General features: G+C 33.2%; 2 protein-coding genes and 1 pseudogene across 4 annotated transcripts; all 3 read left to right on the top strand.

The window, feature by feature from the left end:
* The first annotated feature begins 334 nt into the window (after window positions 1–334).
* Window positions 335–4,088, top strand: LOC107794130 (putative serine/threonine-protein kinase At1g01540). Of its 2 annotated transcripts, XM_016616594.2 has the most exons (9): window positions 445–583; window positions 673–987; window positions 1,613–1,926; window positions 2,478–2,591; window positions 2,677–2,799; window positions 2,893–3,063; window positions 3,177–3,306; window positions 3,392–3,601; window positions 3,713–4,088. In XM_016616594.2, the coding sequence occupies exons 2-9, from the start codon at window positions 703–705 to the stop codon at window positions 3,878–3,880; spliced, it is 1,515 nt and encodes a 504-aa protein (XP_016472080.2). In that variant the 5' UTR covers window positions 445–583; window positions 673–702; the 3' UTR covers window positions 3,881–4,088. The 2 variants fall into 2 exon arrangements, with proteins under 2 accessions (XP_016472081.2, XP_016472080.2); XM_016616595.2 differs by having other exon boundaries at window positions 335–987; window positions 2,487–2,591.
* Window positions 4,089–10,786: 6,698 nt separating this feature from the next.
* Window positions 10,787–13,458, top strand: LOC107794129 (protein BPS1, chloroplastic-like). 2 transcript variants are annotated; one of them, XM_016616591.2, is made up of 3 exons: window positions 10,787–10,926; window positions 11,032–11,108; window positions 12,187–13,458. In XM_016616591.2, the coding sequence occupies exon 3, from the start codon at window positions 12,202–12,204 to the stop codon at window positions 13,258–13,260; it is 1,059 nt and encodes a 352-aa protein (XP_016472077.2). In that variant the 5' UTR covers window positions 10,787–10,926; window positions 11,032–11,108; window positions 12,187–12,201; the 3' UTR covers window positions 13,261–13,458. The 2 variants fall into 2 exon arrangements, with proteins under 2 accessions (XP_016472077.2, XP_016472079.2); XM_016616593.2 differs by having other exon boundaries at window positions 10,789–10,926; window positions 11,052–11,108.
* LOC142174020 (U6atac minor spliceosomal RNA) lies at window positions 11,786–11,936 on the top strand (annotated as a pseudogene).
* Window positions 13,459–16,873: the final 3,415 nt, after the last annotated feature.

Here is a 16,873-nt window from a genome sequence, read left to right on the forward strand (position 1 = left end):
ACACCTTAAGTTAAGAAAAAATATACTTTTGGAAAGAAAAAAAATACTTTTGGCCTTTGTAGAAGCTTGGGCAAGCAACTTAAATTAAGAAAAAAAAATACTTTTGGCCTTCGAAGAAACTTGGCCAAACATGCTATGAAATTAAGAACTTTTGTTTATTCTTCGGTGGAAAAAAAATCAGGATAGAATACTTTTTTCCAAAAACAACTGGGAGAATATAACATTTTAAAAAAGTAAGACACTCAAATAGAAGTATTTCAAAAATCTGAGGGGGTTAATAATAATAATCACCAATTGTTATTAAACAGGAAAAACTGACAATATTACTAGTTGCTAGGCTGGCAGAAAAGAAAAAAAAAAAAAAAAGAAGAAAGGGGAGAGATTCTCACACGCACTCTCTTGTCTCTGCCCACCTCCCTCTGTCTCCCCCATTACTCTCTTCTCCGCCGGAATATCAAGACTCCGACATAACCTCGCCAGAAAATCAAGAATCGGACCATAATCTCGCCGGAAAATCATCATTTTAAGCTTATATCATCTCAAATTCACTGGAAAAACCCCATTTTCCCTGAACAATCAAAATGTATACTCTTTCACTCTTCCCTTTTTGCTAGTTTAACACATTATAGAGACACACATAGTAAGTAATATATTATTGGAATACACATGCAGTGCAGTGATTTCGATTAGTGAAGATTTAAGATGTCACTGTACGATGCAGCGTTTGTGAACAGTGAATTATCGAAAACCACTTCGATATTTGGATTGAAACTGTGGGTGGTAATTGGGATCTTTGTTGGAGTTGTATTTGTTCTCATACTCTTTCTTCTCTCACTCTGCATCACCGCCTCTCGCCGCCGCAACACCCCCACTCACAAAGCCAAACTGCACCACCGCCATTCTGAGCTCACCCCAGTTGTCTCTAAGGAAATTCAAGAGATTGTCCACCATGACCCCGCCCCAGATCACCGACCCATTGTTCCTCAGGTGTTTTTTATGATCCCAATTTTTTACTTTGAATTTACTGTTTCAATGAGGTTATTAGCTGGTTTTTCCGTTGATGTATAGTTAAATTTTTGTTTTTATTGGAAAAATGTAATATTTTCATAGATTAAAGTTCTTTCGAATAGGGAGTTTTGCTTTAAATAGAAAACATTTAATCTTGGACTGATTTGAGATTTTTCGAATTGGTATTTTTTGCTTTATGCTGAAAATAATGTTATCTTTGATAGCTTAGAGATTCTTTGAATTAGGAATTTTGCTTTTTATTGAAAAATATGTAACCTTTGATGACGAAGATTATTTTCAACTGGCAATTTTGAGTTTAGCTGAAAATTGTTATCTTTTGGTAGTTAAGTGCTTTTCTGAATTGGGAGTTTTGCTTTATATAGAAAAGATTTAATCTTTGATAACTTCACAATTTCTAGAAATGGTTTTCTGCTTTATGCTGAAGTTAATGTTATTCTTGGTAGTTTAGAGTTTTATTGAACGGGGAATTCTGGTTTTTTATTGGAAAAAAGATGTAGACTTTGATAACTTAGATTGTTTTCAACTGGGGATGTTGAGTTTTGTTGGAAGTTGAAATTTGGTTGGCTTTATCTTTATGTATCAGGCGGTTCCAGAAATACAGATCGACATGGGGAAGGTGGAGCACAGAGTGGTTTTTTCAGACAAGATGCCCGGGGCATCAAGCGGTGAGAGTAGAGCGACGAGTGGGGCTGAAACGGGGTCGATAGGGAATAGTGGGCAGTTGCCAGAAGTGTCACATTTAGGGTGGGGAAGGTGGTATACGCTAAGAGAGCTTGAAGCTGCCACTAATTGCTTGTCTGATGAGAATGTGATTGGAGAAGGTGGGTATGGAATTGTGTATCATGGTATATTGGCTGATGGCACCAGAGTGGCTGTTAAAAATCTCTTGAATAACAGGTAAAAACCATTAATGCCCATTTTGATTACACAAAGATATTTGTGACTTTCTTTTTTTGCTTGTTCCCCATTAGGGCGTTGCTAAAAATCTAATTAGTGTTTTCAACTTGAATGCAATTAGTGGCGCTTAGATTCTACAGTTGATCCTGTTAACAATTATGATTTCTTCATGTGGACTCAAGCTCCCACCCCTTGTGAATCAAAGTACTTATTCTTTTCTTGGCTTTTCATAACTTGTACTTTAAATCTCCTCCTCTGGGTGAGATGAGGAGTGTTCTTTTAGATTTTCCAGTCGAAAACCAACTAGTTAGCTGAGTTAACATGTTAAATTCAGGAAGAAAAAGATAATGCTGGTTCACATTTGATGCTTCTACCACATTTGACAGGGGGAACCTCTCTTTACTCCTTTCTTTGTGTTTGGAGAAATATTGCATCTTCGAACTAAAAATGGAGATTCTAATCTTACTGCGTTATCACTTTTTCCAATCTTTAGCTCATGATAGGAGTACTTCTTTGAATAAATAATTTAGTAAATATTTTAATGGGATCAGCAATTTCAGGGGTCAAGCAGAGAAAGAGTTTAAAGTGGAGGTCGAAGCTATTGGGCGCGTAAGACACAAAAATCTTGTGAGGCTGCTTGGCTACTGTGTTGAAGGAGCTTATAGGTAACCATTGCAATCTATATTTTGAATTATGGATTGTAGTTTTCTTTGAAAGTCAAGAGACTGAGAGTATCTTTCTGCTCTTTAGGATGCTTGTCTATGAGTATGTAGACAACGGAACTTTGGAGCAATGGCTTCATGGTGATGTTGGGGACATCAGTCCTTTGACATGGGATATCAGGATGACTGTAATACTGGGAACAGCGAAGGCGTATGTAATCAGAACTTCTTTTACAGTTTGTGTTTGTACATAGCAAGGTTTTAAAACGTAGCTTGACTGCTAGTTTTTCTATATATGCTACAGTTTAGGCTATCTTCACGAGGGTCTGGAACCTAAAGTTGTTCATCGAGATGTAAAATCCAGCAACATACTCCTCGATCGCCAATGGCATCCAAAGCTATCAGACTTTGGGCTTGCTAAACTCCTGAATGCAGAGAGGTCTTATGTGACAACTCGCGTAATGGGAACATTTGGGTTAGTGAATTCTTCCTTTTTTTTTTGGTACCTCTTGACCTTTTTTGGTCTGTGAATTGGGCTTCCTATATTACATCTATCTGCTATTAGTTAACACATTATTTCTGGACCAGTTATGTTGCGCCAGAATATGCGTGTACCGGTATGCTTAATGAGAAGAGTGATATTTATAGCTTTGGGATACTTATTATGGAGATAATTAGTGGGAGGACTCCTGTTGATTATAGTAGACCACAAGGCGAGGTTAGTTTTTCCCATCCTTATCAGTTTATGAATATCACTGAGTAATTGCTATTTTATACGACTAAAAAATGGAAATAAATGGCAGACTAATTTGGTGGAGTGGTTAAAAATGATGGTTGGGAATCGAAAATCTGAGGAAGTGGTTGATCCTAAGTTGCCTGAAATGCCTTGTTCGAAAGCACTCAAACGTGTTCTTTTGGTTGCTCTTCGGTGTGTTGATCCTGATGCTCAAAAGAGGCCTAAAATGGGGCACATTATCCACATGCTAGAGGCGGATGACCTGCTGGTTCGCGATGTATGTACCAGATTCATTTTTCTCAAATAAGTAATCAAGATTTTGTTGCGTGGCATTCCTTAATTATTTTGATTGTGCGTCTGTTAATCTGTCAGTTTCTACAATCTGTAGGAACGTCGTATTGGGAGGGAAAGAGAATCGTCTAATTCCCACCGTGACTACAAGCAAGACAATCAAACTGGTCCCAAGTTGGCCAGAAAACAATATGGTGATGGAGCATCAGATACTAGTGAAGGAGATAGTAGTAGAAACCATAATTTGCCAACTAGTTGGAGATAAATTTTAAACTGGATATATATGATCAGTACTTAAATATTTAAATGCTTGTGCAATTCTTTTCTGTACTTTATGTAATTCTTTTTCACCAACCTGCTTAATGGCTTCCATACTATTCTTTTCTTTCCTTGCAATTTTCACATAACCAAGTGCATTTGTAATTTTCATCAGGTTATTTAAATTTTTTCAATTGAAGTCACATATTTCAATTTCCTCTTGAGTATTTCTTTCTGTTCAAGAAAATCTGGCATGATTGCCAAACAGGTGTTTATCAGAGTACCACTGGCCAGCCACTATATCAGTGATTTTAGAAGCAAGGATAAGGATTCCTTCACTGTACTTTTATAACTGGTGGTCCCTATTTTCCCCTTTGCCAGCTAATTTTGCTTAATCAAAAGTTCATTTGTGAGCCCCTTATTGGCTTCTAGTTATTCTTTTAAATGCTTTGATGTGTGTCTTGGCACTTTCGATATAGGAAATGGGGTCATTTGTTTGTTCTTGCTTTCAGTGCATGAACATGTCAATTCCCACAGCTTTAGAAAATGACATTTTGAAGTGATTTGGAGTGTAGAGAACTAGAAAGCATTTGGCTAACATGCTCACTATATTAGTTGATAATATTAGCTTTTGCTATTTACCAGGTCTATGTGTTTTCTTGACATGTCCAAGCGTTATCCATCTTGCTTTATTCTGACCTTTTCTGTTATAATGACCGAGAAATCTCCGAGGATGCATGGTTCGAAACTCGGTAAATAATGAGTTCGAAACTCTGTAAATAAGGAGTTTGTCTTTTTACCCTTCAAGGAGTCTGAATTCAATGGCTTTGGTTGCTACTAATCTAGTTCCATCTTTCCTCTTTTTTACTGATTCCTTTAAAGGGAAAAAAGATTTAACTAGCGTTCAGACAAAGATTTGGTTGGAACTTAAAATTTAAATTTTTGAAGAATGAGATGGAAAATGGTTTTTTAAAGTTGAAATTGTGTTTGGACATGTATTTTATTTGAAAAGAATTTGAAGTTTCGTGAGTAGAAAACTTCAAAAACGTCAAAAACTAATCTAGAGTTATTTTTGGGATTTGAAGATTTTGTTTTCAAAATCTGCCAAAAAGTGGTTAAAATCTATAACAAACAGATATTTGAAAATAAAATTTGAAAAAAAAAACTCCCAAATTCTATGGCCAAACGGGAGCGAATCATATCGATTCTGATTATCACATTTAAACGCATTTATATATTCTTGTGATATGTTATTGTATTCTGGTTATATAAAGATACAAAATTAGCCATTTGATGTGAGAGAATTAACTATAGTGGGACGCAGGGACATTTTTGAATGGAATCTAAATGTCAGATTTGTGCTACTATTACTTTGTTATTCCAAATCAAGATTGTCTTTAATTCTTTCTGGTGTTAATTTATTACTCTTATTTTTTGTCATATGGGGTTGATTGCCTGGTAAAGTAAGAATAGCGTAATGAGTGGAACAGGTCTGCGCTGGGGACGTGACATTTATGAATTTGCAGCAAGATTGCTTATTGTTGTTGGAAGTTAGTGTGCATTCATGTGATTCTTTTATTACCAAGTGGGCATTTGGACATAAGAATTATAAACTTTCAAAAAAAAATTCAAAGTGAAAATGGTATTTGAAAATTAGAGTTGTGTTTGAATATGAATATAATTTTAGTTGTTTTTGAAGTTTTGTGAGTGATCTGAGTAAAAATTTGTAAAACAACTTTTTGGAGTTTTTAAAATTTTCGAAAAATTCCAAAATGCATCTTCAAGTGAAAATTAAAAAATTTATGACCAAACACTTATTTCGAAAAAAAGTGAAAATTTTTCGAAAAAAATAAAAAATTTCTTATGTCCAAACGGGCTCTAAGATGTTCTCATAAATAATTTTGAGGGGCCTTTTGGTCCTCACTCCCTCCCAATTTATAACTTTTGTTTTCTAGTTAATTTATTATTATTATTTTTTACTTTGATTATCTTTACTATTTTTTATGCTAATACATTTCCTTTCTCTAGTATTTTCATTTTAGCTCTTTTACTCTTGTATTTTCACACCTGTTTTGAAAACGCTTTTATTGAGCCGATGGTCTATTGAAAATAATCTCTCTACCTCACACAAAGTAGGAGTAAGATTTCTATATATCCCACCCTTCTCAGACCAAGTAGGATCACACTGAGTATGTTGTTGTAACATCTCGGTAACAAAATAGAGCAACCTGGCCCAATATGTAGTTAAAAGAAGAATTAACTCAAATAGCCACTCATTCAACCAGTTAAACTAAAAATAGCAATGGGAGTATAATATATGCATAATTTATGTATTATATGTGTATAATTATGTATAATCAATGTATATTATATATATATATATATATATGGCTCAAAAAGTAAACAGTGAATATGACCGGCTATTTGTGTAAAGATCACTAAAGCAAAATGGGATAAAATGGGAGGAAATGGGCCTTTTGATGAAGAAACCTAGCCCAATATGTAGCCCCAGAAAGAGGCCCAACTACATTTTGGGCCGAATAATACTCGACAACCGAGTATATACATTACTAATTACTTGCCAGTTGCCATGTCTAATTTAGCCCACTGGAAAATGCTGGAACTGCAAAGTGTCAAAGGATTGGATATGTTCAAGCACGTAATCGGAATTGGCCCGCCGATTACGACATACTTATGTTTAAGTGAAAAATAAGATAGAATGTATATTAAGTAATTATAGTTAAATAATAAAATTTATGTGCAAACATATGTTATTTATTTACTCGTTAGGTGTAAAATTGTAATATCCGAACTTTGGTAGATGATGGATACTGTAATGGAACGTTGTAATGGGATTATATTTATATTTTAAATGGATATTAGATTAATTTTCAAAATCACTTTCGCTTAATCTGGAAGATTTCATCCTCCCTTTGAATTATAAAGAAAATGAATTAATATGGTTACGCGTACTAATTTGACCATTTGGTCAAAACCTCATTCATTGCTTGCTACTTTAAAATAAAGTGCAAAAGTGTAACACTAATTAATTAGGGCCTTTACGATAGAATTTGTTTTCAAAACTTTGCCAAAAAATCAAACCAAATTTTTTTTTAGATAAGTATTTTGTAGAGAAACTCGTGCGGAAAAGTAAAAGCAATACTACAAATGGGAGAGTATGGGATCTGATGGATCCCAACAAACAGACATGGCTGAAGTCACCAAAATACTAACCGTGAGATTTTTGCCGTGTTCAATCTTCTACACACTTCCTCGCCATATTGCAATAAAATAATTCTCATAAATAATAAAAACATATCTTATAATAAAAAAAGAAGAGCTAGAAATAAAATATCTGTGTGGGCAAAGAGATTGTTCAAAGGTTAATTAGCTACCGCTTAAAAAAAAGTTCCAAGTACAATGGTCTCATTCGGGCTCCATGTACATTAAATAAAGAAACTTTAAATCCAAAAACAATGCTAGTTGCAAATTAAAAAATTATTCAATTATAATCAAGGATAAATTTTTTATTCAAAATAATGTGCAGATATATCTATATCTATATCTATCTATACTATACTAAAAGCACGAAAACCCTATCGAAATGTCGTTTGCCTTTTTTATCCTTCGTAAGTGCATTTTATGTTGGATATATTTGTAATTATAATCATTAATTTCTTTTTTTTTCTTCCCAAAATCAAAAAATGCCGTGTACTTCCTTTTAGGTTTAGAATTCTTTAGAATTTACACTACTTGGGGATTCTTGCCTTACGATTTCTTTTCCTTTGGTTTTGTTTCCTTTACTTTTAGGATTCTTTCTTTTTAATTATGGTGTGTCTTTTTCCATTGTTTCTTTTGTATCGGCAATTTTTATTGTTTTTTTTTTTGTGTAGGTTAGGATTCAATTTAATATTAGTTTACCGATCGTAGTTTATGGTAATGTTGTATCTTCACTTTATTTATATTTAGGATTCAATTTAGGTTTCTAGAATTTTAGAACCAAAATAGTTAAAATAAAGAGGAGCTAACCATTTTATAAAAAAAGTCGTTAACCTGCATTCTTTATTATAAATCGTTTATAGTATCAACGTTCGTATAGGTAAACTTGCTTGCGAATTGAGGTAAATTTTCTACCTTGTTCTATATGCTTGAACTTACGTAATAATGATCTTTAATGCATTACTCATAAACAATTGCATATAAAAAGTTTGTCAATTGTGCTTTTATTTACAATGTCTCATATATGATCATTGGTTTAAAATTAACTCATATACGAATGTTGTACAGGTTCTTTAGATCATTGCATTCATCACATAAAATCGGTTAGACATTCTAACTCATATAAATTGTATACTTTATTAATTTAAGATTATTTTCACTTTGTGTTTAATAGTTTTAATTACTAATTGTTATGCCAGCTCAAGTTGCTCATATTTTGTAAGAAAAAAATAAGTTTAGTTACTTCTTTTAATTGACTATATTATACATATCACAATATTATAATTGTGTTCTTAAATAATAGCTCTTGGCAATTGGTGTCCTTGCATATACCCAAAATTTTGATAGTTTTTACTGGTTCATGTAGCTTTATTTGATATTTATGCTACTATTAGAAATTAAGTTTACTGTGCAATAAGGTGTGTTCTTGTATATGTGAACAAAAGCATATCAATCCTCAATTTGATACGATATTTCTCAATGTATGGTCTCCAAATAAATTTATAAATATACGAAGTCAAAAATTAAAGCCCTATCTCACCAAGAAATAATTTATGTTTGTTAATATTAGTGATGATGGATTGTAATTCTCCATAAAAAAAATTGCAACATTAGAGGATCCTAACTAGGTTAGGAGGGGTGACAAGGTAAGAAGTATAAAAATTAATAGTTTAGTAGTACGTGCATTCTGGTTAGATTAACATACGTGAGTGCATTAGCAAATAATTGTTTTTGTTATGTTAAATCCTTATTAGTGGTTTAAGTATTTCTTTTAAATCTTCTTTTAAATATTTTTAATATTATCTATAAAGAGATATTATATAAGATATAACAATATAACTGTTATTAAATCATAAAATATATTATTTATAATTACAAATGTTATATCGCTACCTTAACCAATCAAAGTGTTGACATTTGCAGGTTCAGAAGATATCCAACATATTTGAATTCACCTATGATATTAATGTAATTACACTCAATTTTTATTTCAATTGCATGTTGAATTTATTTGGACATTAATTACTATTATACATTGTTCGTTCTTGTTATATACAATTTTCTTACTAACATGCGCGTCTTACACGTGTAACGCGCGTACCCTAAAACTAGTTATATTAAAAGCACGAAGGCCCTTATCAAATGTCGTCCGTCTTATTTACTCTTAAAAAATAGAGTTCACGCTAGACAAAATAGTAATTCAATTAATTATCTAATACTTAGGAATATTTATTTATTATTTTTATAATACTTAAAAATAATTATTTAATTATTTTTCTAATATTTAGAAATAGTCATTAAATTAATTTCCTAATATTTTGAATTATACAAAGTTTTGCAACTTTGTAATCCTTTTATGTTTAGGCTGTATTAATTAGTTGATATTCTTTTCTATGCTAAATATAAACATTGTTATTCTATTGGGTATTTAAAAATCAAGTATATTAATTTATAAAGTAAATGTGGTTGATAGTCTAAGAAGAGCAACCTTCTGCCAACTATTAATATATTGTACTAATTATAAAGACATTTTTGTATTGTTAATGTTTGTTCTAAATCCTTCTAAAATATACGGACACATACATGTGCAACATATACTAGAGTTCTAAATCTTTGATTATGGACACTGCTCATTAGATAAAATAGTTATTTTTTTAATATTTAAGAATAATAATTTAATTATTTTTCTAAAAATTAAAATTCTATTTTTTTTTATTTGAAAAACGTACGAATACCTAATTTTAAAAATTTAAAATCAAGTATGATTTTTCTTTATAAATCTTAATAAACATTGAAAAATTTCTCGAGGTCAGCGGCTTATTATATCTTCTCGGGGTTTTCCATCAACATTGTTTGGTGTAGACCAGTATTGAAAAATTATTAGTTTCTTTTTTTCTTTTCGTGCTTTTTAAAAAAAAAAATGTGAAATCTGGCTCCAAATACTATCAATTTAAAGCAAGGTATTGGGCATAAAAAATATTTTTTTGACTATTCTTCTCTCTTTTTATTCTCATATGGCCAAATACTAGCAATTTTAATTCTTTTTCAGTTATTCAAAATTACTTTATCAGCAACTATAGACGTTAAGCAGAAATACAAAATATCAAATAACATAATTGCTTAATAAAAAAATAATATAATTATAACATCAACATGCGTAATATGTCTTAGAATTTAACATCATTACAAAAAGCTAAGAAAACGTATTTATCACAAGATGATGAGAATTTTGGCTTTTGAAAAAGTTAATTAGTGTGGGTTGAAAGCATTATCCTTGGAAATCATATTTTTGCTAATTTTTATTTGTCACAAATATCTTTTAAATATACTATTTATATTATTTTAAATTTTTTATTTTTATTAACATGGGTACACGCGCAATGCGCATATGTTAAGACTAATATTGTTTAAGTGCAAGAGTATCACTTATTCTTAAGTTTTTCTTACCAAATACTGAAATTTTTTGTACTATTTTATATATGATAAAATATGGAAATAAAGATACGTACACTAGTAATATAAAAATTAGATTATTTTGAAAAACAAAATGGATATTACAGTGCATAAGCGCAATTTTTTTAAATTATATTATTATTAGTGACTATATGCACAATCCATTCGCATTAATAATAAAATAAAATAAAAGAAAGAAAAATCAGTGGTAACCACTCATTTATCCACAATTGTGATAATGAAAATCCAACGGCCAAATTTTGCACAAGGACATTATTGTCCCCATAAAACCAAACCCTTATCACCTCCCAAAACAACGCGGACCTTGCGAACTTTCCACGGCGCTTCTGTTTACCGTTTCGTCTCTGTACTCTATATCAGGTACGGCCATTTCCTCTCACTACTTTCATAATAATTTTTCTTTATTCTCTATGTATGTGTGTGTGTATAGAACTTTAGGGTTTGACTCGAAATTTTCTGATACAGCTTTGTGAAAATCGGTGCAGCTTTTAAGGCGTTGACCGTTTTGGATCACCTCCGGATTTGAATAATCCGTCTATTAGGTCAGTGTTTCCGATGTAATTATCGCTTAATTTGGTGGTTAATTTGCTTTGATTTGTTTTTCTCTTGTTTAGATACTGGAGTTTGTTTTAGATCTGTGCCTAAATGAATGAATTTTGAGCTGTTTGAGATCTATGGATGTACCTGAGTTAAAAGCATGAAATTTTGACTTAGATCTACGGATATGTTAGTGCTAAAATCTTGAATTTTCAATATTTTCTTAGATCCATGTATACTTTTGTGCTTAAACGCATGGATTGTGAGTTGGTTTTGGATCTGTGGATATATCTGTGCCACAAGCTTTGATTTTTTTTTTTTCGTTTCGTGAGATTCTAATGTCAGTTTGTGCTCTTTCCCCTCAATCAGTGATTAGCAAAATCTTATCTTAATGGTAATAAACAAAAAATATATATTTTCTTTTGAAAAGGTTTATGGATTTGAGTTTCTGTACCTAGATTCTATGAGGTAACCTTTTTTGTGAATAAAAGGAAGAGTTGATCCATTCAAGCAGTTACTCTGTTTGTTTTTGTTTCCTTTTGAACCCTAGTTAAAAGTTCTAAGGTACTTTGGTTAATAGTTTTGGTTTCCTCAACTCTTTAAAAAAGAATTATTGAGAATAGAGAATAACATGGTCTTCTTGCCATGGTTGAGTGGATTTGCTGGGTGAGGCTGCGGCCATATGTTCATAGAAAGGAGAGATGGTTGGCATCTCCCCAACAGGTAGAGAAACAGCCATTGGGGCTTTCCCTGTTACCAGACACATCCTCTAGATATGCTAGGTTTATCTGTGCGGTATGCGGCTTCTCTTTCGTTTAGCAAGAGTTCTTTTTGTAGTTGTGGCATGTACCTCTTGTTGATTCGTTCAAGCTTATCTGTCAAGTAGTATGTACTATTTGCTGCAAAATCATAATTATGTAGTTTGTTTACTGTTTTAATGAGAAGTATGCTAGAATATTTGCTCCATATACAAGGGGAATCTTCTTTAAGTTATGGGGTGTGATTTCCTGGGTAAAAGCTAAAACTTGGTTTACTGAATTTATAATTTTATTGACAGTGTCTTTTTCTCTGCTTTCTGTGCAGTTTATCTATATCCAAATGAGTCTCCCACAGGAACCACACCGCCCTTCTCTCCGATTTGGAAATCCTTTCAAAATGATATTACCCAAGGGCTCGTACTTGTCTCCTAGGCTTCTTGCTCTGTTGAATGCTTTTGAGGGGACATTAGCAGGGAGGCTTAAGAGTCTTAAGCCTGGAGGCAAGGAAGATATCCTTAGCCTATCATGGATGAAACAAGCAATAAGCACACTTTGTGCAATTCATACAGATGTGAAAACTCTTATTACTGATCTTGAGCTTCCTGTATCTGACTGGGATGAGAAGTGGATTGATGTCTACTTGGACAATAGTTTGAAGATGCTGGATATGTGCATTGCCTACAGCTCTGAGATATCCAGGCTTAGCCAAGGCCACCTTTATCTTCAATGCGGCTTGCACAACTTGGATGGCTCCTCAACACAGTTCATGAAGGCTCGTTCTTCGTTGGACGGATGGAAGCATCATATTAATTCAAAGAACCACAGACTGGAGAATTGCTTTGCCATCTTGGACAGCCTCACTGAATCACTGAACCTACCCAAGATCAAGAATTCTGCGAAAGGGAAGGTTCTGATGCACGCAATGTATGGAGTGAGGGTTGTAACTGTTTTCATATGTAGCATCTTTGCTGTTGCATTCTCAGGTTCCGCGAAGAAATTGAAGGATCTTCAGGTTCACGTGACTTGCTTGTGGACTGAAGCTTTTGTTGATCTTCATGATTTTATTAGTGGGGAGATCAGGAGCATATATTCCGGAGGGAAGTTCACAGCATTGAAGGAGCTTGAAGCAGTGGATGTAAGCGTGAAGAAGTTATACCCAGTCATACAGGATGGAATAGACCCTATTGATGCAGAACAGTTGGAAGTTCTAACTTCAGATCTGACTAAAAAGACAGAAAAACTTTCGGAAGGACTAGATCTCCTAACAAAGGAGACAGATAAGTTCTTTCAGATCCTTCTAACCGGACGTGATGCTTTGCTTTGTAATCTTAGAGTTGGTAGTGCAGTCATTAAACCAGTGCTACCAAACAACAATGTACAAAAACAAATGGTGAAGTGAATGTTAGGAAAAAGGGAGTCTTTTGCGTATACACATGGTTGTGGGTGCGTGTGTCGATGTGGAGTTTTGTGCTTTCTGGTTAAATATGATGTACTGCTAAGTAGTGCAATATATAGTTATTGTTGTGATAAAGGTTGTTTGTCGTTGCTATATACTTGTTATGTGGTGTTGGATATATATATCTGTACTTTTATACTATGTCTATGATGTATAAAGTTGTCATCCCTGCTAACAGATCAATTTATAACTTTTCTGCTCTATCTTTTGTTTTCTGGAAGCTAAATCTGATTTCTTTTTGTGTGTTTAAGCTTGAAATAATGTTGGGTAAGGTTTAATGCTGTAAGTGGATCCATGTTTTTAGTTTGAAGGGACATTGCGGTATGGAGAAAATTTTCCGACTTTTGATTAAGCAAGTGGGTTGTTGGACAGACGTGTTTCCGACGTTAAAGACAGCTAATTCCAACGTGGTGACCAGAAAACAAAGGAAAAGAAAAGAGGTAAAGTACAATTTCGTGAAGAAAAATTATAGTCAGAGATGGCGCAAAGAGCGGGGGAATTGACTAGCTTCCAACTCCATTTACATCACTATTCTTAGACCAAATACGTAGACGGTTCTTCGACTTCAATTTTTATTTTGGCACTTTAAAATTTATTGAAATAAAGTTTATATATTAAAAATTTACATAATATACACTCCTTACAAAAATATTTAGAAAGAGTGCGAAAAATTCGTAACCCGAAGAGAAATCTGTTTGACTTTTCAAGTGCTAACAACAGTGTATACTAACGAAGGTAGAGATGATAATACTTGAGAGTTGAGATAACTCCTCTCTTTTCTTATAGGAATGTTTTTTGGTAGGTGGCTTGGGTAATTTTACTTATCCCTTTGAATTATGAGATGAGTACCATATTTACTTGACCTGTCGTAATAAAACTCTCACCAACCGCTGGCAATACCAAATGTCATACACTGGCTAGTAGGTCATAGATGTTGTTTCTGATAGACCCTAGACTAAAGAGTAGATGAAATGCGCTTTATAGCAATATCACATATACATAAAGAAGCATAGGCCACAAGTAGTAACAACAACAGTATATTAAAAAATCAAAGCGAAAGATGCCAATCAAACAGCAAGTAAAGATAGCAGTCTATGAGTAAAAGGGATACCATACTAATACTAATGTTATAGGTTTGGGAAAGAAAGAGCAGCGCGCTCGACTACCCACTAGCCTTCTACCCTAATACTCGACCTCCACAACCTCCTATCAAGGGACATGTCCGCGGTAAGCTCCAACTGCGTCATATCCTGCCTAATCACCGCTCTCCGATACTTTTTCGGCATGCCGCTACCCCTCCTCATACCTACTGTTGCTAACCTCTCACACCTCATAACTGGGGCATCAATGTTTCTCCTTTGTCCGAACCATCTCAGCCTCGCCTCCCGCATATTATCCTCCACGGAGGCCACTTTCGCCTTTTCTCAAATAACTCCATTCCTAATCTTATCAAATCGGGTATGCCCGCACAGCCATTTCAACATTCTTATTTCAGCTACTTTTATCTTTTGGACATGAGAGTTCTTGACTGGCCAACACTCTACTCCATACAACATAGTCGGTCTAACCATCACTCTATAGAACTTACCTTTAAGTTTTAGTGGAATATTCTTATCACACAAGACATCGGAAGCGAACTCCATTTCATCCACCCTGACGCGATACGATGTGTGGCATCCTCATCAACCTCCCTATTTTTTTGTATTATTGACCCAAGATACCTAAAACTTACTCTATTGGGGATGACTTGTGTATCAAGCCTCACCTCCATGTCCGCTTCCTGGGTTACGTCGTTGAACTTGCACTCCAAGTATTCCGTTTTGGTCCTGTTCAACTTGAAACCTTTAGACTCTAGGGTCTCCCTCCAAACCTCCGGCCATGGAGATAGATCCCTCTAGTTTATTACTGTATTAATTGGTAGTTTGGTACTACTATATTGGATGGATTAATAAGCGAATATATGCAAGTTTGAGCCATCCCTCTCCGACTTAATTGTACACATACTCAGAGATAAGGTCCTAGAAGTTGTAATTTCTTAATTCATTCACCTTTAATTTACCTACAGTTAGACAAGACAGGAGTATTTTTTTTTCCGGATATAGAATTAGACTTTTAACGTTTTTTGTTAATAGTGTTTTCTCGCCTTTCGAATAATGAAATACTAAAACGAAATTCATCTTAGGAGTGATGTCATTTTTAATGTTAGGTTGCCATCCTCTTACTGCTGATTTTTTTCTTTTAAAAAGAAGGTTCTTAATTCTTATTAATGGGAATATGGTTAGAGCGGAAATGGAATATTAGTTTGGCTCAATAGTTAGGAGTAGCATGAATGGGGTTAAATGGATTGTTCTACTTTCAATTCTATGGGTAGACCAAAAAGCAAAACAAAGGTTTCTTGCACTAGTCGAACAAAATGAGGTTACCAATGGCCAACTTGACTGGATAAAAAACAATTTTTTTTTCCAACTGCTCATAGCTTCCAAGAATAAAATATCAGAGTCTTCAAAGAAAATCTGTAGAACAACCAACCATATGTACGTAATTACTCAAAATATTCCAATTCCAAGCTGCCACGATATAAATATATATACTTGGAGAGGAGTGATCAATTTGATACATTGAAAAGTCAATGTGATAATAGGTTATAAAGGTAGACCATAATTTTCCTACGCTAGCAATTTTCCTTGATAATCTTTTCTAGAACATTCTTACTTTAATTCTTGGAAATTTTTTGAGAGTATATTGAAGTTACAAAGAGCATTATAAACTTTACATCTAACTCGAGTAATACATTACTAGCTGATTTCAATATAAAAATAATTAACTACTTCATTCGTTCAATTTTAGTTGTGTACTATACTAAAAATATATTTCACTTTTATTGGCAAATTAAGAAAAAGACAACATTTTTTCTCCTACTTTATCCTTATCATTAACTACTCATTCCACGAATCATTTCCCAAGACTTTTTGAAATGATATCATTATTATAAGTTAAATTGTAATATAGATACTTTATATTTTTTAAAGGGAGTGCAAAATCAAAAGTTAACAACTAAGGACCCGTTTGGATTTTGTCAAAATAAACTTGGGTTTTATTTGGCAAACACATGTTTGGCCATAGATTTTGCCCACATTTTGGCCAAATCCCAAATCCCAAAACCAGCTCAATAGCTGGTTTTGGGCCAAAATATCACTATTATATTTTTTAAAAATTGATCCAAACTTTTGTATTTTATAAAAGAGTCCACCATTTATTATTTTGTAACGATGTTGTTTCGTCTTCTCGGTCATCTGATAGTGTATCATGTAGTTTATTATAAAAATGATAATTTTGTATCAAATTTATTTATGTTCAGGACTATGGTTTGCGATAATATAATGAATGTTATTAATAATGGTAATGTTGGGTATTTGTGATAGTTTATAGAACTTGTGAGTATAAGTTATATTTTATATTTTTTCAAACCAAACTTCACCCAAAATAGATGTCCAAACACATTTTTATCTTCAAACCAAACTTCACCTAAATCAGATTTTTTAGAATAAATTTGAAA

Source organism: Nicotiana tabacum, chromosome 19, assembly GCF_000715075.1.
Source record: "Nicotiana tabacum cultivar K326 chromosome 19, ASM71507v2, whole genome shotgun sequence".
Classification (NCBI taxonomy): Eukaryota; Viridiplantae; Streptophyta; class Magnoliopsida; order Solanales; family Solanaceae; genus Nicotiana; species Nicotiana tabacum.

Excerpts from the sequence above, each read along its gene's own strand:
- LOC107794129 (XM_016616591.2), top strand. The coding sequence starts at position 12,202 with ATGAGTCTCCCACAGGAACCACACCGCCCTTCTCTCCGATTTGGAAAT.
- LOC107794130 (XM_016616594.2), top strand. The coding sequence starts at position 703 with ATGTCACTGTACGATGCAGCGTTTGTGAACAGTGAATTATCGAAAACC. Across the intron at positions 2,592-2,676 it reads TGTGTTGAAGGAGCTTATAG|GATGCTTGTCTATGAGTATG; the intron begins GTAACCATTGCA and ends TCTGCTCTTTAG. Across the intron at positions 3,064-3,176 it reads CGCGTAATGGGAACATTTGG|TTATGTTGCGCCAGAATATG; the intron begins GTTAGTGAATTC and ends TTTCTGGACCAG.